This window comes from Geotrypetes seraphini, chromosome 3, assembly GCF_902459505.1.
Source record: "Geotrypetes seraphini chromosome 3, aGeoSer1.1, whole genome shotgun sequence".
Classification (NCBI taxonomy): Eukaryota; Metazoa; Chordata; class Amphibia; order Gymnophiona; family Dermophiidae; genus Geotrypetes; species Geotrypetes seraphini.
Window position 1 is genome coordinate 144,556,233 of NC_047086.1, and position 26,813 is coordinate 144,583,045.

A 26,813-nucleotide genomic window follows, 5' to 3' on the forward strand; every position below is an offset into this window, starting at 1 on the left:
CTACACAAGTTCATGGGTATGTCCCTGGAAATACAGTATGGCTAAAACTTGGAAGTCAGACCCCCAGAAACCTAGATGAATAGGTCCTTTTACTGTCCTAATTTCTTCTCTTACAATTGTGAAGGTGTCCGGACATGAAACTTGGTTCCACTACAACATGGATCTTCAGCTGAAGCTTTCTAAGACCTCAAAAGTTCTGAATATTTAACACTATACTCAGCAGGTGTTCTGAATATAACCTTTTTCACAAATATTTGAGTTTAATTGACTGCCTGTGCTTCACTACTGCCTTTAGGAAGTGTCTTGAGTATAACTGTTTTAGGTTTCCTAAAGTTGCTCCTGACAAAATGAGCTTCTTATGCCAGCATTGTCCGCACCTTTTGTATTATATATCTGATATTTGTGTTACCCTCACTGCCTTATGTTTCTTTCTTCTGTATTTCTTTCCTATTGTACTTAATAAGGGCCCCTAGCCCCTTTGCCTGATGTTTGTTTGCATGATGGAGTTATGTACAGAAAGTGTCAAACATCAGAGGGTATTTTCTGTTTCCAACCTACTGGTGATGAAGTTTAAAAGTGGGCGGAAATCTGCATTGATAATGTTGAGGGTCCACTTATCAACCAGACTCTTATTGTAGACCCTACTCGCCCGGTGTCTTTGTATTTTGATACACATGTGTTATTTTGAAGTTGCCCAGTGTCATGGTTTTGCCCCTAATACAGTTTTGTGTGGCTCCCTAGATTGACAGCGTTATTATACCAAATGTGCTAAGTATATATGTCTGTATAACCTGATGCCTTTAAGAAATGCCCCTATGAGGAAACCTTCACTAATGGTGGAGCCTATCCTTCATAGGAATGTGTCTCGTGGGCCACCTACAAGAACCCTCATAAATACCCAGTCAATACCCCCTCTGCCTCCCTTACTTTAGGTCCTAGCCACGGCCCCTTGTGTACTACAGGCCACTGTAATCCCATGGTTTTCACTATCACTGACCCACATAACTGGAATGCCAATGTCCAATTCCAGAGGGCCAGAGACTGCATGGCACTGTATATTGATGGTAAAAAGTGAGACCCAGGTACTGTTGTATATGTCTGTATTGTATCCCGCTCATATGCTCCTGTCCATCACTCTATGGTGTTTCCTCAGTTTTATGAAATTATGAAAGTAGATACTGATATTCCTGTAATCACTAGAAATCTGTTTATACAGTTTGCTGAAACTATAGGTTAGACTCTTAATGTTAGCAATTGTTTTGTATGAGGAGGGATTAGTATGGGAGAACAGTGGCCATGGGAGGCAAAGCAGCTGGACATGTTAAACCTGATTTCATAGAACTTCACTTTTACGTCAGGTCCACGACCTTCACGATGGGCCTTGCGAACCTCCATTGTTGCTTCACACTGTCTTCAGCACCCTTCAGACACTGCTCAATGAAACTTCCTATGAATGATGGTCAGCTCCTGATGATCGATATTGGCTCTGTGATCTGTTTGCTTACTCTTGGTTGCCTGCTAACTGGACTGGTACATGTGTACATGGCATGATCTGGCCCAGCTTCTTCCTGTTACCTCTGGCCGATGGTGAACACCTGGGAGCCCCTGTATTCGACAACAGGGGTCGCCAAAAGCGGTCTACTGCCAATAATTCCCTTAAAATAGGTAAATAGGGAGATGACTGTCCTGCAGAATGGATCATGGGCTGAGGATGACACCTGGGGCTATTGGACCCCAATCTATATGCTGAACTGCATTATTCGTCTACAAGCTGTACTCGAACTGATAACTAATGAGACCGCCCGAGCTTTGAGTACCATTGGCAGAGCGAATGCTAAAATGCGCACTGCTATCTATCAGAACTGCCTAACTCTAGATAGAAGGTGGTGTCTGTGGTAAATTCAACCTCTCCAACTGCTGCCTTGAACTTGAGTAAAGTGATTGAGGACCTTATGGACCGCATCACCAAGCTGGCTTATGTTCCTGTTCAAACCTGGCATGGCCTCAATACAGACTGGATCTCTGGCTCCCTGAGCTCTTGGTTACCATCTGGTACAACCTTGAAAACAATTCTGCTGATAACTGCTTTGTCCTCCCTGGTACTATGTTGTCTACCTTGTTTGGTCCCACTGGCCATGAAGTTTCTTCACCACACTGTGGACTCTGTTGTCAACTGTTCCACTGCTGCATTGGCTCTTGCCCTCTCCCAGTATTATCCCTTACCCACTGGGAACCCCGACTTTCCTGACCCCTAACTTTATTTTGTCAGGCTTGGCTCCTTAGGTACGCCAGCCTGAAAGGGGGGAATGTAGGGTCATGAAATGGTTAACTGTTATTTGAAATACTGTTCTGGCCTACATAGCTGGAAACAGTGTACAATCTATTTGACATCATCTGCTTGAAATGTATGTCCCTACCTTACCACATTGTAAGCTGAATAGATAAGAGTTTGAGCCATGATGTACCCTACCCTCCTGTACATGTAACGTTTTGAACTGTAAGATTTAGATAGGTTCAGGGATACAACTTATAGTCCTATAGGGAGCTAGCTCATTTCTCTGCCTATCATAAGTGCTGGCTTAGGACCAATAATAATTGTAGAAAAGTTATATAAGTAACAAATGAGAAGTTGTAGTTTTTGCATGTATTAGTTTGCAAATGTTTAGTGAAAAGGGCATAAAAGTCCGTGCATTTCCTGTTTCTAATACTCTGGTAAGCAGGTTGTTCACTGCACTAGAGTCCGGCATGCTGTAATAAACCTTTTGTAATTTCTTCACGCCTCTGACTTTGTGTGTCCAAGTGACCTTTTAGCAGTAGAAGGAAAGGTACAGAGACGAAAGATGAATTATGAGCACGGGAAAGAAGAAAACGTCAAATGGGCAGGTGACCCTGAGTTAACAGAAGAAAAACAGAAACCAGAGCCTGGGACTAACATGATTTGAATAATAAAGTGACCAGACAACAAAAGGTAGAAAAAATAATTTTCTTTTCTATTTTGTGATTATAATATGTCAGATTTGAAATGTGTATCCTGCCAGAGCTGGTGTTAGCAAGTTTGAGCTAGGACCTAACAGAGAGAGCAAAAGTATTTTTTTGTTTTGTTTACAGCACCGACGTGGGGTTGGATAGGGTAAAGGGGGGTAGGTGAAGAGGCTACAAAAATAAACCCGCTAGGTCATTAACCCCCCCCCCCCCAACACACACACTTGATTCGGCTGGTGGGGCTTGAGGATCCCTGCCAGTTCAGATATTCCATAAAACAGGAGCTTGTCAATGAGTTTTATTGAGTAGAAGTTGTGTCTTTGTATCTGTTTCTTAAGGTAAAATCCAAGGCCACCCACCCCTCCCTCTTCCTGTGAAACTATCACTAAAATGCTTCCATGTTTTCCTTATATATACTGATATTTGTCAACATTTGCTCGTTTCTGATCTGAAAAGAAGAAGGGGTTACCTTCCAAAGCTGATCATAAAACACACTGAGTTAGTTAGTCCAATAAAAAAGGTATTACAGTGCCTTATTTCCTTTGTTTTTTGTTTCATTGCTAAATATGAAAGTCCGATTAAGCATCAGGAAGTATGTGTGTGGGGGGGAGGGGGGTGTCTCTCAACATTTAATCAACGGATGTTATCCTTAAACTTCAATCTATTTGGAAAACAGAATTAACTGACGAGTTAATGCAGATCACGGAGCTTCAAGAAAATTTATATAATCCCCTGCGATTCCTTCTTCTTCCTCCCTTCCCCCGCCCCCGAATAAATAAACAGCACTAACAAATCTGTAGCGCTTGCACCAGCACTCCTGGAGCTCATCAGATGCTTTTTTAACTGGGAATCTCTCACCTATTGAAAATAGCGCAGCTGTGCCTGCTCACCTCTTGGCTCCTGGGGCTGTGCTCGAGACGCCGCCTAGTTACCAAGGCAACATCATGCTTCCCCCCCACTAACCACAATACGCGAATAGGGAGGGGATCGGGCAGCTCCAGTCTCTGGAGGGCTGTCCTTTCATGTTTCTATGACCAGGAAGTGAAAGGAAGTTGTTTCCGCTGCATTCATGCTGCAGCCAGTCTCAGCTGTACAGTACAGGGTTCCCCGAGATGGGAAAATGGAGTAACGTGAACTGTGGCTTAAGAGACGTAATATCTGATATGCAGTGATGCGTTAAGAGAGGAGACTTTCTGACAAATGTGGATAAGGTTGTCCGACGAAACCAGGACAAGATTGGATCTTATAAAGTATGTCCAGTTTACTTGGAGTCACTAGGATAGAGAGTGGTATTTACTAGTTCTTAAATAATGCTTCTTTCATAAGATTATGAAGTGGTACTTTAAAAATTCTTTAGGCCACTTCTTATAATCTAGAGCAGTGTTCTTCAACCTTTTTACACCTATGGACCGGCGGAAATAAAATAATTATTTTGTGGACCGGCAAACTACTAAGACTGAAATTAAAAAACAAACAAACCCATTTCCACCCCGTCTCCGTGAGCTCGGTCCCTGCAAACCATCTGATCCCATTTTATTAAAGTATAAAAAGAAACAATATTCTGTACAATTGCCATTTTATAAATACAAATATACAGAGCAAGGACCAATAAAACCCCTGTCTCCCCCTCCCCTTCACATATCAAGAAAACTGAATAAGCCAAATTATTACAGAATGCTACACACTAATATCATGCTAACAGAATACTGCAGTCACACATGACAGGAATTAGAGAATGACACGGTGGTTGTTACCCGCGGCTAGCCGCGGGTAACACGCCAAAACGGGGAAGAAAAAACAGTGATCTCTGCGGGGACGGGGACAAGGCCATTCACCGCCCCATGGAGTGGTGAATGGACTTGTTTCCGCAGTGAGGAAATCAAGGATCGCGCATTGCATTTGAATGTCCCCACTCGCCCGCAGCGTTCCGCCATCTCCCTCCCTCCACCTTACTTTAGAATCGATGTAGAGCACTGTTTTTCAACCGCCGGTCCGACGGAAATTTCTGCCGATCCGCGCAGGGCCGGCAAGATTAAGGGACAGGCGCAAAAAAAAAAAAAAAGCCTCCCTCCTTTTCCCCTGCTCTTACGGCCATGCTGCCCCTACTAAAGCTGACAGGAAGTCTTTCCGCCGTCAATTCTGACGTCGGAGAGGACGTTTTGGGCCAGCCAATCGCTGCCTGGCTGGCCCAGAACGTCCTCTCCGACTTCAGAATTGACGTCGGAAAGACTTCCTGTCGGCTTTAGCAGCACCAGCATGGCGGGTAAGAGCAGGGGGAAAGGAAGGAGGCTTTTTTTTTTTTTTTTTGGAGCGGCAGGGAGGCAGAAGGCTGGCTTTGGCTAGGGAGGGAGGGACAGAGGTAGACAGGCAGGCTTCGGGGGTGGGGTGGGACAAAGTATGGAAGGCAGTGAGAGGGACATAGGAAGGAGGCACTAGGGGCACTAAAGACATGGGAAGGAGGCACTGGGGGAACTAAAGACATGGGAAGGAGGCACTGGGGGCACTAAGGACATGGGAAGGAGGCACTGGGGGCACTAAAGACAGGAAGGGGCACTAAGGACATGGGAAGGGGGCACTGGGGGCACTAAAGACATGGAAAGGAGGTACTGGGAACACTAAAGACAGGAAGAAAGAGGGAAAGAAGCTAGATGGGGTTGAAAAGAAGAGACACACTGGTATGGAAGAGGAAGATACGGGAAATCTGGACACAGGAAGGTAACAGAAAGAGGGGAAATTATGTGCATGGGGCATAGGGACAGAGACATAAAGGGGACATGCCATGGGGATGATATATGGACACAGGGGGGCAATGCCAGATACAAAGGGGAGATATTAGAAATGAGGAAAATAGGAACACAGAAGCGAGATAGTTTGTGGGGATGGGACAGGGACCGAGCTCGCAGGCTCCAGCGGCTTGCACAAATTACATTGTAACGTGCCATGAAAATAAGAGGGAGGGAGGTAGATAGATAGGCCACGTGAGAGGAGCTGAAGGGTGGTAGAAAGGAACAGATGGTAAAGGAGGGATAGAAGGGTGGTGGTGGAAAGGAATAGAACAGACATTGAAAGAGGGTAGAGAGGAACAGACCCTGAAGGGAAATGTGGAAGACAGAGTGGGGAGAAGACGCTGGAAGGGAAGAAGACAGATGCCAGACTATGGGGGAGCAGAGGGAAGAAGATGGGTGCTAGACCAATTGGGGGGGGGTGAAGGGAGAGGAACAATAACAGCAAATGGAAGACGCAGAGAGAAGACATACAGTGGATGGAAGGAATTGAATGAGAAGACGTGGAAAGCAGAAACCAGACAACAAAGGTAGAAAAAAAATTTTTATTTATTTATTTTTTGCTTTAGGATAAAGTAGTATATTAGTTGTGTTGATAAAAATTTATAAACAAAGCCCTGCCAGCTGAACATCTCTTTCTCTAGTTCAGCAGCCAGAACTTTGATTTATAAGGAAGGCATAAGCTAAATATTACAGTACTAAGGCTTATATGGATGCTGCGGGGATGGTGACAGGGCAGTGAATGGGATGGCAGTGGCGGTGACGAGGCAGTGAAAAGATGGCGGTGACAGTGACGGGGCGGTGAAGGGAACGGCGGTGACGGGGCGGTGCAGAGGATGGTGAGCCGGGGACAGGGCGGTGACAGGAACAGATTTTTTTCCCGTGTCATTCTCTAACAGGAATAGTGTTAGGAGAGTGCAAATAGGGCAACTGTCCCCTGGTCAGAGAGAGCCCTAAGCCAGCTGGAAGCTAAAGAAGCCCTGCCTGGGCTTTGCAGTCCCCAGTCATGTCTCTAACAGGACATATAGTTCAAATCTGATATATTCTACTGACAAAATAGAAATACAATTATTTTTTCTACCTTTATTGTCTGCCTATTTTGTTCATGTTTATCCCAGTTTCTGCTTTCTTCTGTCTTTTCTTAATTTTCTTTCCAAGGTCTTCAGTTTATCTGCCACTTCTGTCCCTTCCTGTCTTCTACCTATTATACTCCAATATCCAGAACCTCCTTTTTGTTATGGCATCCACCCCGTGTCTAGCATCTCCCACCTACTCAGTCAAGTGTGCTTTTTTCCTCCACCCTACAAACTCTATGTACAGCATCTTCCTGTGTTCTTTTTTCTTCCCGTTGCTGAGCCAGCCAGCCAACCCACCATCTTCCCCATCCTATTCCAGTACCTCCCCTCTTTTCCCCATCTTAATCCAGCAGATACCTTCCATCATCCTACTCCCTCCATTCCTTATTCAGCATCTTCTCATTATCTCCCTATTCCCCCTTCACCATGTCCAGCATATCCCTTCTGTCTCCCTACTCCCTCTACCCACGCCCAACATCTTACTTCTATCTTCATACTTCACCCTCGTGTTCAGCATTTTCCATGTCTCTCTGCCCCCTGCAAGGTCCAGCATCTGTCTTTGTGTCCCTATTCTTCCAACTCCCACCTAGTTCTAATAACTATCCTCCCCCAAGGGGATCTACCATCAACCCCACCTGGGTCTACCATCCCCTTCCCACAACACGTATATCACATTTTTCCCTCTCTTCATAATCCAGCATCTCTTATTCCCTCCCTTGGCTGCTGGCCCCGATCCACTCTTCCAGCACTCGATTGCTATCAGCCCTGCCTTTGACCCTGGTTCTGCTAAACTAGACAAGACTCTCCATGCCCTGGCATCTCTTCTTGCCTCCCTCCCTCTCTCTCCTCCATGCCCTGGCATAGAGCATATTCAATTCCTGTAGCACTAGACTCTGAAACCAATTGAACATGAAGTTAATCTAATGCTGCATCTTCATCCATCAGGTTTCTAGGTACTATCAAGGAGTAGTGGAATGGCCTGGCAGGTAGGCCTGCTGCCCCACACGCAAGCTCTTTACCTGCTGCTGGCAAGGATCTGGCTGTATTTGTCAGAGGGGGATCTGCCCAAAGTTCGACCCTTTCCTTTGATCTGCACATATTGCATTAACAAAAAAAGTGAGGGCACAGACTAAAGCTCCCCAGGGGTTAAAAACAAATCCAAGAAGCTGAAAAGATCAGTGAAACAAATGGTTGTTTATGCATCTGCACTGGTAGCAAAGAATGTGCCTGCTGGCCCTCCCAAAGTCAAGTCAAAAGAGTTTTTCGAAGGGTCTCCTTCTGCCGCTCTGCTAGTTCTAGCTTGAACCGTTTTGTTGAGCTATCACCTGTTAAATTTCAGTTCAGAATCTTGTCTTGCTGGGCACAGCGGGGCCCCGATACAGCAGTCATTCTCATAAGCTGCCGGCGGCTGCCCTAAAATTTTCTCTCTGCCGCAACTTCTGGTTTCCAACAGGGCAGATCGCCACAGAGGGAAAGCTTCAGGGCAGCCGCCGGCAGCGTGTGAGAATGGCTGTCGTGTTGGGACCCCGCTGAAAAGTAACAGATCAGGAAGCGAGGGAGATAGAGAGAAGGGAAGAGAAATTCAGACCGCGGTGCCCAAGGCAGGTGCCCTCTTTGCTCCCCCCTAACGCCGGCTCTGGAGCCCCCTTAACAATTTCAGGCCCTAGGCACTTGCCTCTTTAATCCTTAATCTGGCCCTAGCAGCAATAACAAAGACCAAACCTACCCTACCTTCAGTTGTGGTCCAGCTAAATCAGACTGCAAGAACGAAGACAGAAACCGCGGGACCTTTCCTCTTGCCTGCATTGCTATTCGCTATAAGCTCTGCCGGTCTCAATCCTGCCCCTCAAAAACAGGAAGTCACTTTAGAGGGGGGCGGGATCAAGATTGGCAAAGCCTATAGCGATGCAAGCAAGAGGAAAAGTCCTGGGGATTCTGTCTTTCTTTTTGCTCTTTAATCTGGCCCTGCCAACACCACTGCTGCTACACACCCGGCCGCGTCGATCTTGCCGGCCCTGTGCGGTTCGGCAGGAATTTTCTGCGGACCAGCACTGGTTCGCGGACCGGCGGTTGAAGAACACTGGTCTAGAGCACTATTTTTCAACCTTTTTACACCGGCAGAAATAAAAGAATTATTTTGTGGACCAGCATCGGTCCATGGACCGGCGGTTGAAGAACACTGGGCTAAGTCGTGGGCCAGACCCCGCCCATCTCTACCCAATCTCCACCCCAGACCCCACCCCCATAATAGTACTAATTGCACCTTGCACATCCCATGCCTCATCTGGAAGCCTTTCCTCTGACGTTGCAACATCAGAGAGAAGGCTTCCGGTTCAAGCGCAGGATGCCCTTAGGAGCCACTGCCCGTGGCTTTGTGCACTGAATCAGTTAGGAAGAGGGAGCTGGCTCAAAGATAACGCCGCATCAATCACACCGTGGACCGGCGGTTGAAGAACTCTGTTTTGGGCCCGATGCACTTGCTGGCCCTGTGGACCGGCAGGAAATTTCTGTGGACCAGTGGTTGAAGAACACTGGTCTAGAGCTTCCATGAGTTCTGCTCAAGGCTCTACCTCAGACTCCATGTTTATAGGAAGCGCTTACCCCATTTGTCTGACAAAGTTGTTCAATTACAGACTTTCAGGAGGTGACCTTCGCTGGAGACGAGGCAGGGAAGGATCAGATGGAATTCCATAAGATTCTTCAGCAGAAAAATCTGATTAATCATTAGAAGAGCATGATGAGAGATCTGAATCATATTCCATGATGTCCGCTCTTTTAGATGAAGAACGTCAAGAATGGCAAGAATATGATGAAGAACACTGAGGCGAGGTTGGTGTGTTCTGCTTTTAGAAGAGGATGCATGTAATCTGCACCTCTTCGACGTAGATGCTCAACATCATGGAGTCTGAGAATGATGCCTCAATGGACTGTGGGGGCGGTGCTCACACTGAGCTGAGGCTAGGAGTGTCTATGCAGGAATCTGCACAGTGTGCAACTGCAGTATCTCAGCTAGCTCTTGCTGCAACAGCACTCAAAGCTGTTCTTGCAGAGATGGTGCCGGTACCAATTTTGGCAAAGATACATTAGGTACTAGCTGTGTTGGATGTTGAGGCTTTGGGGACCTCAATGTTGAGGCACACCTCAAAGGAGACACCAACTGTAGTGATGGCAATTGGGCCTCAGTGCATCTACACTTGGAGTGTGCCAGTGGAGATGACGCTTGAGACAATGCATGCTTTGAGGGGGAGACATGTTTGTGCTTCTTAGCTCATTTATGAAGTTCCCCCAACGATGGTAGCACTGATGAGGAAGAGGTGGAATGAAGAGTTGAAGCTTTCAGTGCTGGTGTCGATGCTGGAGAAACATGTGGCTATGTATCAGCGTCAGAGTTTCCAGCCATACTCGCTGTCCCCGAAGTTGTATCGAAAAGTCTCTTGAATTGCAATTCCTGGCTTTAAGTGACTTCTTCTGCATATGAGAGCAGAGCATGCATGAAATATCTCAATGATCAGGATCTATGGACTATACATACCAATTATGAGGGTCTGTACCTGAAATGGTCCTTTGGCATCTAGCATACTGATTGAATTCACTAAGAGCCTAGGACATTGATGGAAAAACCATCGCAAAGTCAAAGGGCTCTCTGGCCCAGGGAGGTCGAGTAGGTAGAATAGTAAAAAATTATCGATGCTCCTGGCCTGGAAACAGGCTAAAAAAAAGCCTGAATGTACAGCGTTCTTCTCCCCCCTTTGTCTTCCCCATGTCCTTTCAGCGTCCTTCTCCCCCCTCTGTCTTCCCAATGTGCTTTCAGCGTCCTTCTCCCCCCTCTGTCTTCTCAATGTGCTTTCAGCGTCCTTCTCCCCCCTCTGTCTTCACCATGTGCTTTCAGTGTCCTTCTCCCCCCTCTGTCTTCCCCATGTGCTTTCAGTGTCTTTCACCCCACTCTGTTTTACCCATTTCCCTTCAGCGTCTTTTCCTCTCCACCCCACATTTCCTCCTCCCTGCCCTGCTTTCACCCCCCCCGGACAACAGGCTCGGTCCGACAAACCTCCCTGCCCTTTACCTGTGGCCAGCGATATCTAAACTGCCTTCTTATAGCAGCCAGAGCATTGTAGTTGCATAAGGCTGCCGTAAAGGTCGTCTCTGATGCAACTTCCGGTTGCATCAGAGATGACTTTTACGGCAGCTTCAACGCTCCGGCTGCTGTAAGAAGGCAATTTAGACTCGCGGCCATGAAGGTAAGGGGCAGGGAGGAATAAAAAGAGCTGTTTCAACTCAGCGGCGGCAGTAGGGAGGGAGCACGATAAGTGACCGCATGCGTTCCCTCCCTTAACTGTAGGGGCAGGGCCATTCACCATTCTACAGGGCGGTGAATGGCCTTGTCCCCGTAGCCACGATGAACACAGGTTTTTCCTCACTGTTTTGGAGGGTTACCCATGGCTACCCGCGGGTAACAGCCACCGTGTCATTCTCTAATGTATACCTTCCAGCCCCATTTTGTCTACCTTTAATTTAGCTAGCTCCTCACAAACACAACCCTCTGAAAATGGATCAGGGTCTACCACTCCTTCATCCCTATTCACATAGAGGATGACTACACAGGTCCTGGACCTGTGGGGCCGCCGCACAAGCGGACTGCTGGGCATGATGGACCTCTTGTCTGACTCAGCAGAGGCACTTCTTATGTTCTTATGTTCTGCTCCCGGCATTTCTGTCATGAATATAGAACAGAAATATTTGTTAAGCAATTCAGCCTTTTCTTTTCAGCTTCTACATATTTCTCTCCTTCACCTTTGAGTCTTACAATGCCACTTTTGCACTTCTTCCTATCACTAATATATCTAAAAAAGTCTCATCTCCCAGTTTTATCATGTCAGCTATTTTTTCTTCCATTTGGATCTTTGCTATCCTGACTACTCGACTAGCCTCTCATACCTTTCCAGATATTTTTGCCTATCTTTTGTAGTTTATGAAAGCTAATCTCTTATTCCTTACTTTCTCAGCTTTTACTTTTGAGAATCAAAGCAGCCTTCTTTTCCTCTTACTTTTACTCCCTTGCCTCACAAAAAGGTCTGTCGCCCTTACAATATCTCCTTTCAGTTTTGCCCACTGCATTTCTACTCCTTCCTGATGTTCCCATTCAGATAACAATTCCTTGACATAATCCCCCATCTGAATAAAGTTAATTTTTTAAAAGTCTAGAACATTTATTTTTGAATAAGTTCTCTCTATACCTGTCTCAATATTAAACCGTACCATGCAGTGATCACTGGATGCCAAAACAAATGGCCAATCAGGGCCTTCTTTAGGCGTCTGAACCAATCAGGAACTTAGGCCCTCCCCTTGCATGTTCTGTAGGCAGTCAGCCGATGCCTGTGACTCGCAGCACACGTACAATCTCGCTGCGGCACACAGTTTGAGATTCACTGAATTAGAGAATACAGAATGAAAATGGTAAAAAGAGAATTTAACTAACTTTGTATTCCTTCCACTCTTAATGGACAATCCCTAACCCTATCCATATTTCACAGCTACCTTTATGCACCCATTGTAGTCATAAAGAGAAATCTAATCCCTAATTCAAATCAATCTCCTTTCAGATCTTTATAAACCTTGCATAGGAGTACATGAGGAAAGAAATGCATCATTAAACATTCCTTAAATTCTAATGAATCAGACAAGTCACAACATGTACAAATAAGCCTTGAAGTAAAACATAGAAAATTAGGGTCTCACTGATATATCCCCTAAAGCAGGGCTGCCCAATTCTGGTCCTCGAGATCTACTGGCAGGCCAGGTTTTCAGGATATCCACAATGAATATGCATGAGAGAGATTTACCTGCACTTCTTCTTGGTATGCAAATCTCTCTCATGCATGTCCATTGTGGATATCCTGAAAACCTGGCCTGCCAGTAGATCTCGAGGACCGGAATTGGGCAGCTTTGCCCTAAAGTTATTAGTAAAAAGGGTTTTTTTTTACGCTATCCAGTGAAATCAGCTTTATTATTTCTCTTTCATTAAGAACATAAGAATTGTCATACTGGGACAGACCGAAGGTCCATCAGGCCCACTATCCTGTTTCCAAAAGTAGCCAACCCAGGTCCCAAGCACCTAGCTAGATCCCATTTAACCCAGGGTACCTACCTGACTTCATTCCTCGCAAGGCATGACGGGCTTCTATAAGCATGAGAGGCCTATCCAGTCTTCTAACATCATCTTCATCAATCCGACCTAGTGCGAGGGAAGCTAAGTACCGTACTCATCAATTGCCTCAGGAGCAACCTCGCCCTCCACAGAATACAACTTTTTGTAGAATTGAACAAAACAGTCTTGAACTCATCTCCTGTACGAGCAATCTCTTCTCTCTGCTGCTTTATAGAAAAAAACAGTCATTTGGGAATGCTGCAATTTAAGTCTATGGGTCATCATCCTACTTGCCTTGTTATTATACTCAAAATATTTCTGCCATAACAATTGCAAGTGAAACTGAATACGGTTAAGAATCAAATCACACAATTCCTTGGAGGTCTCATGCAACTTCTGCAGTATCTCCCCATTCCAAGGTTGGTGTTTGTGTGTTCCCTCCAGTTGGGCTATCAGCCAGATCAGTCGTGAATCGTCTCCCTATTTCTTCCGCTTCTGATAAGTTGCTATGGAAATGAGATTACCCCGAAGCCTAGCTTTAAGAGCCCCTCCCAAACCACACTAAGAGATGCTTCCCTGCCCACATTGAACTGAATATATTCCTTTATAAGACACCTAATTTTAGGAACTAATGTCAGGTCATCCAACAAACTTATCATTCAATTTTCAAAATTTCTGGCCACAGTCATTCAAAGGTTCCATTAGCCGCAACAATACCGGAGCGTGATCGAACCAACTAATTGGTTCAATCTTTGCCTGAGATACCCTATGTAAAAGATCTTTCTCAGCCTAGAGATAATCAATCTTCGAGTAGGTTCTATGTGTATGGGAGAAATAAGTAAAATCCCAAGCCCCAGGGTGTAACCACTGCCACACAATACTCAAATCCTCACTTGACAGGATTGAAAGTCCACATAAATAGTAATCAGTGAACACTGAAGAACAAAGATGACAAACCAACTTGTGTCATTCTTCAAAATTCTTTTATTATAATATTCTTGCCCCAATGCTAAAATGCCCGATGGGACCCGTTTCGCCAACACTGGCTTTTTCAAGGGTTCCAGCAGGGAGCACTGTACAATATAAATTAAAAAACAATTTTAATACATTCAATATCAATAATTAATGAATTAATGCACAGCATCCTAAATACTGTGTTTTAACTTACAATACTTATAATCTCAAAACTGATGTTAATCCAAACATCAGTAATTACTAACATCAAATTTATAACATCGAATTTATTAAATATTCCAGCCGCTAAAAAATCATAATTAGAGCAATTAATAATTAATAATTAATGATTAATAACTAATAGACACCTCCATCCTTACTGACTCGATAGATTGATAACTATATCAATATTAGAATTGGAAACCCAAGGCATATCTAATAAGAACTGCTGATCATATGTACATTTCTAATTATTTACCAAATAGTGAATTCTCGTATCAAATAATAACAATTCAATAAATAAATACAACTATTATTATGATTTAATGGTTACTAAAAATTAGTTAATTGAATTAATTAATTACAAATATTCACTAGAGACACAATGACTAACTCTATTACTCCCAATGATGTGAAGATATATCATAATACCATTTCATTAATATAATGATATATCATAATATAATTGACTTAATTAATTAATTATATAAACTTAAATACATCAACATTAATAAGAAATTGTATATATAAATTATCAATAACTTAACACATTGCATTGCTGATGCCAGAAACCACAATTGTCTTGAGTGAAACTTATAAGCACTACTGATCTTATTAAATAATGAGTTCACATACCAGATGATAACAATACAATACAATTCAATAAATATATGAACTAAATATGCCTCCACCCATAAAACTATTAATTCTAATTTAAAACTCTACTTTAAAGATTACCAGATGAAAACCGGTTGATTAAATTGACTAGAAACTTAATCACTTGTTTCATTACTCTTATTAATGATGTTCTTAATGCAATGAGTTTAATTAATTTATTTCAATTATATAAATTTTAAATTATTTCAGCTCACTACAATACTTATACCAAGAAACACATTTGTCTAAAGTGATATTTATTCATGGTCCTTAATTATAACTACTTCATTCATAATATATAAAATCTAACCTTAATTACACAGTAATATCTAAAATCTACCCTTAATTACACAGTGATAAAAGGGGCCCTTAATAATAAAAGTGCCAGCAGCTAACTTTTATCTAATCATTACCGTGATTGTTGTGGTCTAAACATTTGTGAAACCAAAAATTAATAAAAACAAATAATCAATGTGTCAATCTGATCAAACCACTTAAAAAATAAATTATAAATAATCATAAGACCAGTTATAGTGTCAAATTGCTCATAGACTCCCAAAAATGACTTAATTTAGTATGACCGTGAACAGCTATGGAGTCAAGAACATCGACAGGTTCAAAATAGTAACAAAGGAACCCGAAAACGCGCTGGACACTACTTGTAAACAGCACAAAGAATTATACAACCACAAACTATAAAGCAGAATGCTGAACCTTAAAAACGCTTAAATCATTGAGTATCATAGGAACAAACATTAACCCGCTCATGTTACACTGTAGCGATCTTTAAGTTTTCGGCTTCCTCATACTTCCGGGGCAGGAGCAGTCTGAAGGAATCTAAAGACTCTACTCCATTTATAGTTGTCAGCGCATGCACATTATGTAGATCAAAAAAGAGAGAAAAAAGAGCTACAAATACTAGATTTAATGTCGACAATTATCTTTAAGATCACTCTTCTTAAACAGACTCCATATGTATCATTCAAACAACAATAAAATCTTTATAAACAACAGTCCAATCTTTTTAGATGTGTACTCTGACTGATAATACAAAATACGCATATGCTAAAAACTCAACATTCATGCAGTTAAAACACTGCGTCCATTAAAAAACAATCTGCCCCCAATACTCTATTCACTCGAAAATCCAAAAAGTAAACTGCATAGGTGAATAGAGTATTGGGGGTAGATTGAACCTCTGATGTCTTTGAACCGCTGATGCTCCTCTTCAAAGCAGCCTGCTGAGGATCGCGGCCGGCTGTAGTGAACCTTGCAGGCCGCTCTGCACCTTGGTAGCATGTTCCCTCTGATGCGATCGCGTACGTTAGAGTGAACGTGCTACCGAGGTGCAGAGCAGCCTGCGAGGTTCGCTACAGCTGGCCGCGATCCTCAACAGGCTGCTTTGAAGAGGAGCAGCGGTGTCGGCAGCGTTTGGTGAGTGAGGGCGGGAAGGGAGAGTCACCGGTGTGTTCCCTGCTGCCATGTTCCAAAATGGAATTTGGCACGGAGGGACACAGCATGGTGCAGCGTTCACAAAACCCTAAGTGCACATGCGCGCTTAGTTTTATTATAGAGGATACTTGCACACACCATATTACCCAGTCAAGCTTTCCCACACTCATACCCTCCCTCAAACATCCCCCTTCAATCACTCACATACTGCAAGCAAATTAGTCATAACATACTAGCAGGCCAAAATAAAAAAAACATACTCTAACTCGTGGCCCCCCCCCCCCACTCTCATGGCAAACCTCCACCTCCCACACTTCAATCACTCAACTGCCCCCTTCTAACCCTCTAACCACACTCTCGGAATCATGCAGACACACAATTCGTCGCTATCAATAGGTACATTACTGCATATGGCAAAGTCAGGGCAGGCAGCAAAAAGACCCACCATAACCCTCTTATTTGGCTCCTTTTACGAAGGCGCGCTAGCGTTTTTAGTGCACGCACCAGATTAGCGCGCACTAGCCGGAAAAACTACCACCTGCTCAAGAGGCAGCGGTAGTGGCTAGCGTGGGTGGCATTTTAGCGCGCGCTATTCTGCGCGTTAAGGCCCTAGCGCACCTTTGTAAAAGGAGCCCATAGTGTATGGGGAGCTCAGGGCAATGAATGAAGGAATATCCAAATATGTGATTGCAGATGCATGCTTACTAGTTTGACATTTGGAAGGGTTCACCATGCAGAGATAGCAGTTGCTTGAGTGGTCAGTGGGTTCCTGCCAAATTCTTGGGATAGTAAACTTCATTGCTCTCTTTTCACCTCCTGTAGAAGAGCAAAATGAAATTTTGTTAATGAAAACAATAAATTTACTTCACCTAGGACTAATGTGTATGAGATTTCTTGCAACATTTCATATATTATATATTTTTAAATAACATTGAAAATTTTAAAATTTAAATATGTTTAAAAATTAAACAATCTAAGAAATTTTATAGCTGAAAATTCCACTTTCCTAGTGAGAAACAAAATTGTCTTACCTTCCAGTTTTTTTGGGCAGTGCTCAAGGTTAGATCCCAACAGGCTTGCTGAAATAAGCATCTTAGCAGATGCTTCTATGGAGTACAGTACTTTTCCCCTCTTGTCTTATAAATTGGATACATACATAATAAAATGCATCTGCTGAATGTTTGCAGCCTCTGGATGCCATCTGAACTGAGCTGGTGGACTTAAGATCTCTATACGGTAGTTATACTGTATTATTTATATTGATGGGAAGTTACCCTTTTACTAAGGTCTATGATCAAAATTAGCGCAGCAGGCACCTACCGCCTATTTTGGTCCAGAGCAATTCAGAAATTACAACGGGTGAAAAAAACACAGCTTGCAAGCGTGTTTGCCAAGAGGTAAGTTTCTGCCCATACATGCTCCGGTAACAATGCATCTGAAAAGCCCTTACCACCTGCCTTTTTGCAAGAAGCGCTTCATGCCTTTACCACAGCACATCGGTGCATTGTGAGTACACATGCCTACAATACGCCCTTTCCTCCGCCCATCTCCACCCACAGCTGCGGTAAACCTTATCACCTGAATTGCCACACGGTAAATCTTTTTTTTACTGTAGTAGAAGTTTGGCGTACCTGTGATATTGTTTGCTCCGGAGCAGTACCTTACCTTAAAGGGCCTCTAAGTTTAGTCAGCTTGGAATCAATCTGGAATGTTCTGCAAAAAAGGTAAATTTCAAAATATCAATGTCCTGGTCACAAAAGCAAAATTTGAGGGAATTACAGTATAGCCATTTTGTATACTTTTGTGGCATAGACAATTGAGAAAGAACACATTACCCAGGAACAAAAAAACATTTTGACTTCCGGCGGAAGCATGGGGCTGTGAGCAGGACAGGCTCGTGGCTCCGGCGCGCCCGCTGCAGATGCGATAGATAAACAGCTTTGAAGATCTCAGTTTCCGGTGTCGGCGTGCAGGGGAGTGCGGTCGGGCGTTCTTGCTGTGATCTCGCGGCTGTCTGGGGGATGGCCGCGCGTCAGGGAGCCACGGATCGTCAGCGCCGAAAACAGCCAGATCCCAAGATGGCGGCGCACGTGGTATTGGCATCGCCGGAATCGCCTGAAACCCCCAGCTCGTTGTGGGTCGCGGAGGTCACTGCTGAGGTGCAGGCTGCGCTGGAGGGCACGCTGGGAGATAAACTGCAGCGGATTCTCGACAAGCTGGACACGTTGGACCAGAGATTTGCAGCCCTGACCTCGGAGGTTCGGGAGACGCAGCAGAGGGTCAGTTCTGCGGAGGACGCAGTGCAGCGGATCTCGCAGGAACAGGTGGACCACTCTACTTCTCTGGCGGCGCTCCGGGCCAAGGTGGAGGACCTGGAGAACAGGTCCCGCCGGAATAACCTGAGGTTCGTGGGCTTGCCTGAGTCTCTGGGGGACGCTGATTTGGGGGACTTTCTGCAGAGCTGGCTGCTGGAGTCTTTGGCCATTCCGCAACAATTGGGTCCCATCTATATTGAGCGGGCGCATCGTCTAGGGTCCCGGCGGGATGGAGTGGAGCGTCCGTGGGTGGTTATCTGCCGCCTGCTCAACTATCGCCACAAGATTGCGGTCCTGCGGGCGCTGCGCCAGGGGAAGAAGCTGCTCTACAACAACAAACAGGTCCTCTGTTTCCAGGATTACTCAGCGGAGGTTTCGCAGGCTCGACGCAAGTTTTCTCCCCTCTGTTCCAGTCTTGCCCGGCGCAATATTCCTTTCTCTCTTCAATACCCTGCATGGTTGCGGGTATTACATTCCGGCAGGCCGCACCATTTTGACACTCCAGAGGCGGCTCAGCGGTTTGTGGAGGAGAAATTCCCGGAGGTGGCGCCGTGATCTTCCGCTGAGCTTCGTTGGGAGAGTTGTCTCCGCTGGGAGTTGGATGCTGTGGTCCTAGGCTTCAAGAGAGATGCACTGTCTCCTGCGAGGGCCTTCCTCCATGGATGTGGGGGCTTTTGCTGATTTCCCCCATGTTGCCCACTGTTTTTCACTTGTTGGGTTTTCTGCATTATGAGTTTGTTTTCCTTTGCTGTGTGTGTGTGTGTGTGTGTGTGGGGGGGGGGGTTGCGTGTTTGGTGTCCTGGTGAATGTGGGTGGGGGTTGGAGTGGCAGTGGATTGTGGGGGGTATGTTCTTTTGCATGCAGGAAGGGTCTGGGTCGGGTCTTGCGGTGTGGTTGCGATGAGTTCAGTCTGATCGTCTGTAGGGGGGTGGGTGGGTGTTCTGTTTGCGTGTTGGATGCTTGGGGTGCGGGTGGAGGTAATTTTTGTCCGGGGATTCTGTTCTCTGGCTCTGTTTTTCTTGGGGTGGAGCATGGCTTGCCAGTTACGGGGTGTGTCTGGGGGCTGAGGTGTTCTGTGGGGGGGCCTGCAGTGGGCGTGCCTGCTTTCTGGAAGTGGCACCAATTGGGGTGCGGTATATGGTTTGGTGTGGGTTAGGGGGGGTGGGGGGCGGTTGGGGGGTATCAGGGGGAGGGTGTGGGGGGATCGGGGGGGGACGGGGATCCTTTTTGGGTTTGACAGGTGGGGGATTGGCGGTGTTTTTTGTGTGTGTGGTTAGAGGGGTGGTGGCTGTGATGCTCCTCTGGCCTTTTCAGATGTGATACTTTGTATCTGCTTTTGGTTCTTTTTCTAGTCTTTTCTGGAACCTAATTTGATTTCTTGGAATGTGGGGGGGATACACTCACCGATTAAAGGGTATAAAATTTTGCAAGCCTTGAATCGTAGGAGGGCCTCTATTGCTTTTCTCCAGGAGACCCGGTTGTCCTCTGTGGAGCATGCTAAGCTCTGTTCTTGGTGGGTGGGTGCACACTTGGAGGCTCCGGCTCTGGGGGGGAAGGGTGGGGTGGTGATACTTTTTCGCAAAGGCCTTCACCTCCAAACTCGCAAGGTGCTTCGGGATCCTGAAGGTCGGTACCTTATTGCTTCGGTCTCTCTAAACAATAAACCTTTATTGCTATGTAATCTGTATGCTCCTAACAATCCCTCTGCCAAATTTTTTCAGAAGTTGCGTAACCTTTTGTTGCAGTTTGGAGATATTCCTTTGATTCTCGGGGGTGACTTCAACGAGGTCCCTGATCCTCGGCTGGATCGTTCTTCTTCGGTGGGACGGGAGTCATTGAGGGCCTGTACTGGGGCTGGCCTGCTTGCTTCCTCTTTGAACTTATTGGATGTGTGGAGGGTTCTTCACCCGGTGGAGCGGGATTATTCTCATCTGTCTTGCGCACATGGGACGCTTTCACGCATTGATCTTATTCTCCTTTCCAGGGATCTCCTTCCTATGGTTCGGGAAGCCATCTTGGGTCCGATTGAGATCTCGGATCATGCATGGGTGGGCTTGCGTTGGCTTTGGGGAGCGCCTCGGGGGGGAGGTGTTTCTTGGCGGTTCCCCTGTCATTTATACCGGAATACCCGCTTTCACGACTTTTTGTTGGCTAAATGGAGGGATTTCCAAACCACAAATCTGCAGCATCGAGAGGATCCCATCCTCTATTGGGAGGCTGCGAAGGCCGTGTTGCGTGGGGAAATCATGTCGTTTGTTGCCTTTGAGGCTAGAGCGCGTCATAGAGAGATTCTGGCCTTGGAGCATAGGGTTCGGATTCTGCGGCGCCGTTTTGCTTGCGCCACCACTTTGGCGCTTAAGACGCAGCTTTTGGAGGCGCAACAGGCCTTGAATGAACTTCTGCATAGGGGGGTGCAGAGATCTCGGGAACATTATCATTTTCAGCTTTTCCGGTTTGCCAATAAGAGTAGCAGGATGTTGGCGCGTTTATCTCGCTCCTCTCGTGGGTCCGCGGGGGTCACGGCTTTGTGCGATGCACAGGGCACGCTTCACCATAAGACTGAGGATCTTAGTCGTATTTTGCGGGACTTTTTCGCTGACTTGTATGCTTCGCCGGGCCCGGATGATCTTGCTGGGGAGGTCTATTTGGACAGCTTGGATTTGCCCCATCTCTCTCCTGCTGACGCGGCGTTGTTGGAGCGCCCTGTGGGGGCGGAGGAAGTGGCGTGGGTGATTCGTGCTAGCCCGTTGGGCAAGGCTCCGGGACCTGATGGTTACCGTGGTGAATTTTATAAGTTGCTGGTGGATGAGGTCGCTCCGTTGTTGTCTGAAATTTTTAATTTGAATGTGGCAAAGGGGTTTGTTTCTGCCCCGTTACTTGAACTCAGCTCAGATCATTGTTCTTCCTAAGCCGGGTAGGGACCCCACTCTGCCGGACTCCTATAGACCCATTTCCCTGCTGAACTTTGAGACGAAATTGATGGCTAAGGTGTTGGCGAATCGCTTGGCCCGTGTGCTGCCTTCCTTGGTGTTGGACCAGCAGGTAGGTTTTGTGCGTGCTTGGCCGGTATCTAAGAACCTTCGTCGTATCTTGCTGGCCCTGGAGAAGTCTGGAGTGGATGGCACCCCCGCTTTACTTGTAAGTTTTGATGCCGAAAAGGCTTTTGACCGGGTGCGGTGGGGGTTCCTCTTTGCTACGCTGCGGGCATATGGTTTTGGCCCTTTTTTCTTAACGCCCTTTTAGCGCTTTATAGTGATCCGGTGGCGAGGATCTCGGTGAATGGGGGCTTTTCGGAGCCCTTTTCCATTAATAGGGGGACCTGTCAGGGCTGTCCCCTGTCGCCTTTGCTGTTTGTGCTTTCCTTGGATCCCTTGATCAGGGAGCTGCAATCCAATGTAGACATTAGTGGTCTTCATCTGGGTGCCTCTCATTTTAAGATTGCGGCCTTCGCCGATGATCTTTTGGTCTTTTTGACTGACCCGCAGCATTCGTTATCTACTCTCTTAGAGAGTGTTCGGGAGTATGGGGATTTTTCCGGGTTCACCTTAAATTTAAAGAAATCGGAGGCGTTGGCCTCTGACGAGGGTCTGCGGCGTTCTTGGAGGGGGGCCTTTCCCTTGCACTGGGCGGATTCCTCCTTTCGCTATTTGGGCGTTCAGCTGTCTATGGATGTTCGGGAGCTTTACCGGTTGAACGTCGCTCGGTTGCTCTCCACTACAGGTTCCGTGTTGGCCACATGGCGTAATCTGCCTCTTTCGTTGATGGGGAGGGTGCATCTTTTTCGGATGGTTTTATTCCCTAAGTGGCTTTATGTTTTACAGACGTTACCTTTGTTTCTCTTGCGTAAGGATATCCGGGCTCTCTCCTCCTTGTTATCCAGGTTCTTTTGGGGAGGTCGGAGACCTAAGTTGCGGTGGCAATTGCTGGTGGGCTCCTGGGGCCGGGGCGGTTTTGGGGTGCCGGATATTGCTCTTTATAATCAGGCGTGTCTTTTACGCCACGTAAGGGACTGGGTTATGGGTACTGCCCTTTATACTGATGTTTTCCTGGAGCGAGATTATTTTTATCCTTCTCATCTTCTCTCTCTATTGCAGTCTCGGTTGGCGGCTCTGCCGGTTTTCTGTCGCCGTAGTGTTTTGTTTCGCCCCCTTTGGGAAGTGTGGCGACAGGTGCTGCCTTTTTGGCGGCATGATCCTCATGTTAGTGTGTTATTGCCTATGACCGGTAATCCTTCCTTTCTTCCAGGGCTCCTTCCCTCTGTCTTCGGGCGCTGGCGGGCTCACGGGTTTGAGTTTCTTTTTCATATGATGCGGGATGATGGGACATTGCTCTCTTGCGACGAGTTGCTGCGTTGTGGTTTGCCGTCTTCGGGTCTTATCTTTGCTCATTGTCAACTCCGGCATTATGTCCAGTCCCTTCCTCAGAGTTCTCTTTCTTTGGATTTTGGGATTAGTTTTCGCGCCTTTTTGGAGGGGGGGGGGAGGACTCTGTCTCGGGGATCTCGGTCTCCTTATATCATAAACAGCTTGGGGCTCTTGGGCCTCTGAGGGATTTTACCTTGGTGCAGAGGGCTTGGCAGAGGGATTTGGGGCGGGAGCTCGGGGTGGGTTTTTTGCTTCGGGCTGTTCGCCGTATTCCTACTTTGGTGTATAGTGCGGAGCTTCGAGAGTGCCACTTCAGGACCTTGTTGAGAGCGTATGCTTCCCAGAGCCGGGCCTACCATATGGGATGTGTTGATACCCAATACTGCCTCACCTGTCATGTGGAGGTGAATTCTTATTTTCATGGTCTCTGGGAGTGTGAGAGTATTCAAAGCTTTTGGGGGGCTCTGGCTTCCTTTCTTCAGGGTCTCATACAGGTTTCTGTTCCTGTCTCTGCATACCATATGCTGTTCGCTCATCTTTCTTTGTTTTCTGTGTATACCTCTGCGGAAAAACTGTTTTTGAGCAAATGTTATATTTTGGGGAAAAAGCGTATATTGAATTTCTGGCTGGCGGATGTCCCTCCCTCCTTCTGGTACTGGAGGAATAAACTACATGCTCTTCTCGGATGGGAGGCCGCGTTGGCTTCTTCCTCCCGTCGACGGAGCAGAGACTTTGTTCATATTTGGACTCCTTATTTGGACAGTTTGTCTCCCCGGATTCGTAGTCGTATCTTAAATAGACTGCAGTTGTATTCCCTTTCACCTGTCTGAGCTGGGGGGTGGGGGGGTTTGGGGGTGTTGGGGGGGGGGTGTTGGGAGGGGTCTGCTTTTGGGGGGGGCTTAGGGGGGTGGGGCGTTTTGTAACCTGAGAGGACATAAGAGTCCAGTCCTCTTGGGGAGGGGAGCCCTGTTTTTCCATATGACTTTGCCTGCTGTTTGTACCTGTTGTGGTTTGTTGCTTAATAAAAAACAGATTTCACCTAAAAAACATTTTGTTACGTAGTTTTTATATGAGGCACAAAACATATTCATCAATCATTTTCCAAGCAACTGGCTGGGGAGTCCACTGGACCTAATATTGACCAGTGTAGACAGTGTCTTTCAGATTATGATGGTGGAGAACTGAGGCCCAATATAATTCAGTGTAAACTATACTAGAAGGTTAAACTGTAAAATCTATCCTTTGAAATATTTTGATGGTAGCAGCAAATGGTTAGATATCATCCTTTGTTTCCAAGCCAGCAGAATGTTTGGATACGACCCCATTCAAATTATCCAGTCCCCCATCCTTCCAGATCAGAGAGAAACTCGAAATAACTGAGAGAGAGAATTTTCTTGTTACATGAGCCACGCACCCTGTAGTCCCCTCCCCTTATTCATTCATTCATTCATTCAATTTTCGATAATATTCTCCCAAGTGAGTTCAGAACGGTTTACATGAATTTATTCAGGTACTCAAAGCATTTTTCCCTGTCTGTCCTGGCAGGCTCACAATCTATCTAAAGTGCCTGGAGCAATGGGGGGGGAGGGGAAGTGACTTGCCCAGAGTCACAAGGGTGCTGAGGCTGTATCTTATACAGAAAGGTCATACAAGAAGGTACAGTGAACAAAGCAACCATTGTGCCACACATATAATACTTTAATAAAGAGAAATTATTTACATGCATAGTAGAGGCATGAACTTCCTCCCCTAGCAGCCCTCAATCCCTATACTTAGCTTCCTAAGAGTAGCCCTTGGTATTAATGCTGTTATGTCATGATTGGGAAGGCACATTAGGAATATCGGGGAGATAAGCTTTACCTGTTCCCATACTTCTTGTACTTGCAAAGAGGTGTTATGCTATGTTCTTGCCACTCTGTTTTCTAAATGGAGGTCTCGAGATTTGAATGCACAATCTACAGTGGGCCTTTGAATATGCTTCACTGAAGTGCTGCATTGCATTAATAATAAACTTGAATGTTAGGAGATATTTTGCTATGATCAGTTTCCTGTTAAACTCTTGGGAGTCTTACTACATGAAGTGCATGCCTTGTCTCACTGACTTAGCAAGATACACTGCTTCTTGTACCTGAAGTTTCAAGGTCTTCCATGGAGCTTCATGCAGTCCTTTGTGTACAGTTCACTGTCCAGTGCTACTGGTTTCTTAGGATTCTTACACATTACAGCATTTAAACATTTTTATTTATTCCTGTGTAGGCTGAAGCTCAGAGTAAGCAGCATAAGGAGCAGATGGATCGTCTGCGGAAAGACATGGGCCCTGTTGCATTGGAATCTGGTTCAACAGGTGCATATTCTGGGCGGAAAGTGTTGGTAGTGACATGGAGGCATGAAGGGGACTTATACTGGCTCAACAGTAGGCAGGTATTCTGTAGTGAAGGAGGAGTTTGGCAGAAGCAGGAAACATGGCAAGTGCAGAGTAGAGGGGGATTGGGTATGAAGCACCTAAACCTGTCATGGGACGAGTGTCTCATATGATGAGTGGAAATCATTGGCACCACTGATGTCTGTTTAGCATAGGAAAAAGGTTATTTTTCTAGCAATATGAGGCGAATAAGTCTCACTCCACTCCTGAAAAAAACAGATTTGGATCCCACCATTCCTTCTCATTATCGGCCAATCGCCAATATACCATTGCTAATCAAATTAATGGAATCAATTGTTGCTAATCAACTTGCAAGTTATCTCGAAAAATTTTCTATTCTCTTGCCAGTTCAACATAGGTTCTGTTCCAACTTCAGCACCAAAACCCTTTTAGTCTCTTTACTTTCAAAGATTCAGAAATTGCAGTTACAAAATAAATATGCTATCTTGCTTCAGTTTGATCTGTCTGTGGCGTTTGACGTTGTTCATCATGGCATTTTGCTCTACTTACTTTCGGATATTGGTTTCAATCAGGTTGTCCTGGATTGGTTTTCTAAATTTCTATCGTTTCGTTCTTTTTTTTTTTTTTTTTAATCTTTATTGATTTTCCAAATAACAAGTTTCAAATTCAAGTTTATTAAAATTTTGGTATAAACGCAGTATCAAATATATTCAATGCGTATAACAATAATAAATTGAGGGGACAAATAAAACCATTTAAAATAATGAACATACAATCATATCCATAATTAATTAATAATACATAAGGAAGGGAGGGTTAAACTACAATTGTTAAAAAAAAAAAAAAAAAAAGGATTTAAAAAACATTTAGGGAAGGACCACATCTGACGGGTTATTAGAAATTTTAAGATAAGACTTGGTCTAAAAAGAAAATTATCTAATCTGAGACTCATATGCATCCTTGAATAGGTAACTTTTTAGTTTGCTTTTAAATTTTTCTAAAGAGCTTTCGGTGCATAAATAGATTGGTAGCTTGTTCCAAAGCTGGGGTCCCAAGATAGAAAAGATTGTAGTTCTTCTGGTGCCTATTACTTTCAATGATGGAATGGTCAGTAAATGCTGATCTGTTGATTTTAAAGTTCTAGCTTGGGAATATGGTATTAAATATCGATGTAAGAATAGTGGAGTATTAGTTTACTGAATTTTGAATGTTAACAATGCAATTTTAAATATTATTCTGTGTGAGATAGTTAACCAATGTGTGTTTTGCAAAAGGGGAGTGACATGATCGTATTTTTTGGAATTAGTAATAATTTTTATTGCTGTGTTTTGAATGATTTGTTACCTTCTTATTTCTTTCTGTGTAATGCCTTGATATAATGTATTACAGTAATCCAGCCTGGAAATAACCAAAGAATGAATTAGGATATTGAAAGCTTTGGGTTCTAAGATGAGGTGTAGTTTATAGAAACAGTTTTTAACTA

The 26,813-nt window shown here is 45.1% G+C and overlaps 2 protein-coding genes across 7 annotated transcripts in view; one reads left to right on the forward strand and one right to left on the reverse strand.

Annotated features, from left to right (window-relative positions):
• LOC117357949 (unconventional myosin-Vb-like) overlaps nt 1-26,813 on the reverse strand; it is a 67,325-nt gene that overhangs the window by 30,590 nt on the left and 9,922 nt on the right. The window contains exons 2-3 of one of the 5 annotated variants that reach the window (XM_033939239.1): nt 17,934-17,981; nt 16,974-17,084 (exon numbers count right to left, since the gene is read on the reverse strand). The gene's annotated coding sequence lies outside the window, so the exon portion shown is untranslated. Of the gene's footprint in view, nt 1-3,840; nt 3,986-16,973; nt 17,085-17,933; nt 17,982-26,813 lie in introns of those variants that run through there. The other 4 variants (XM_033939240.1, XM_033939236.1, XM_033939238.1 and 1 more) reach the window with 4 other exon arrangements.
• Nucleotides 4,112-26,813, forward strand: part of LOC117357948 (WAP four-disulfide core domain protein 3-like) — a 138,939-nt gene continuing 116,237 nt past the window's right edge. For both annotated transcript variants that reach the window (XM_033939230.1, XM_033939233.1), the window contains exons 1-2: nt 4,112-4,232; nt 25,204-25,291. In XM_033939230.1, coding sequence (XP_033795121.1) covers nt 25,237-25,291 — 55 coding nt within the window. In that variant the 5' untranslated portion in view covers nt 4,112-4,232; nt 25,204-25,236. The remainder of the gene's footprint in view (nt 4,233-25,203; nt 25,292-26,813) is intronic.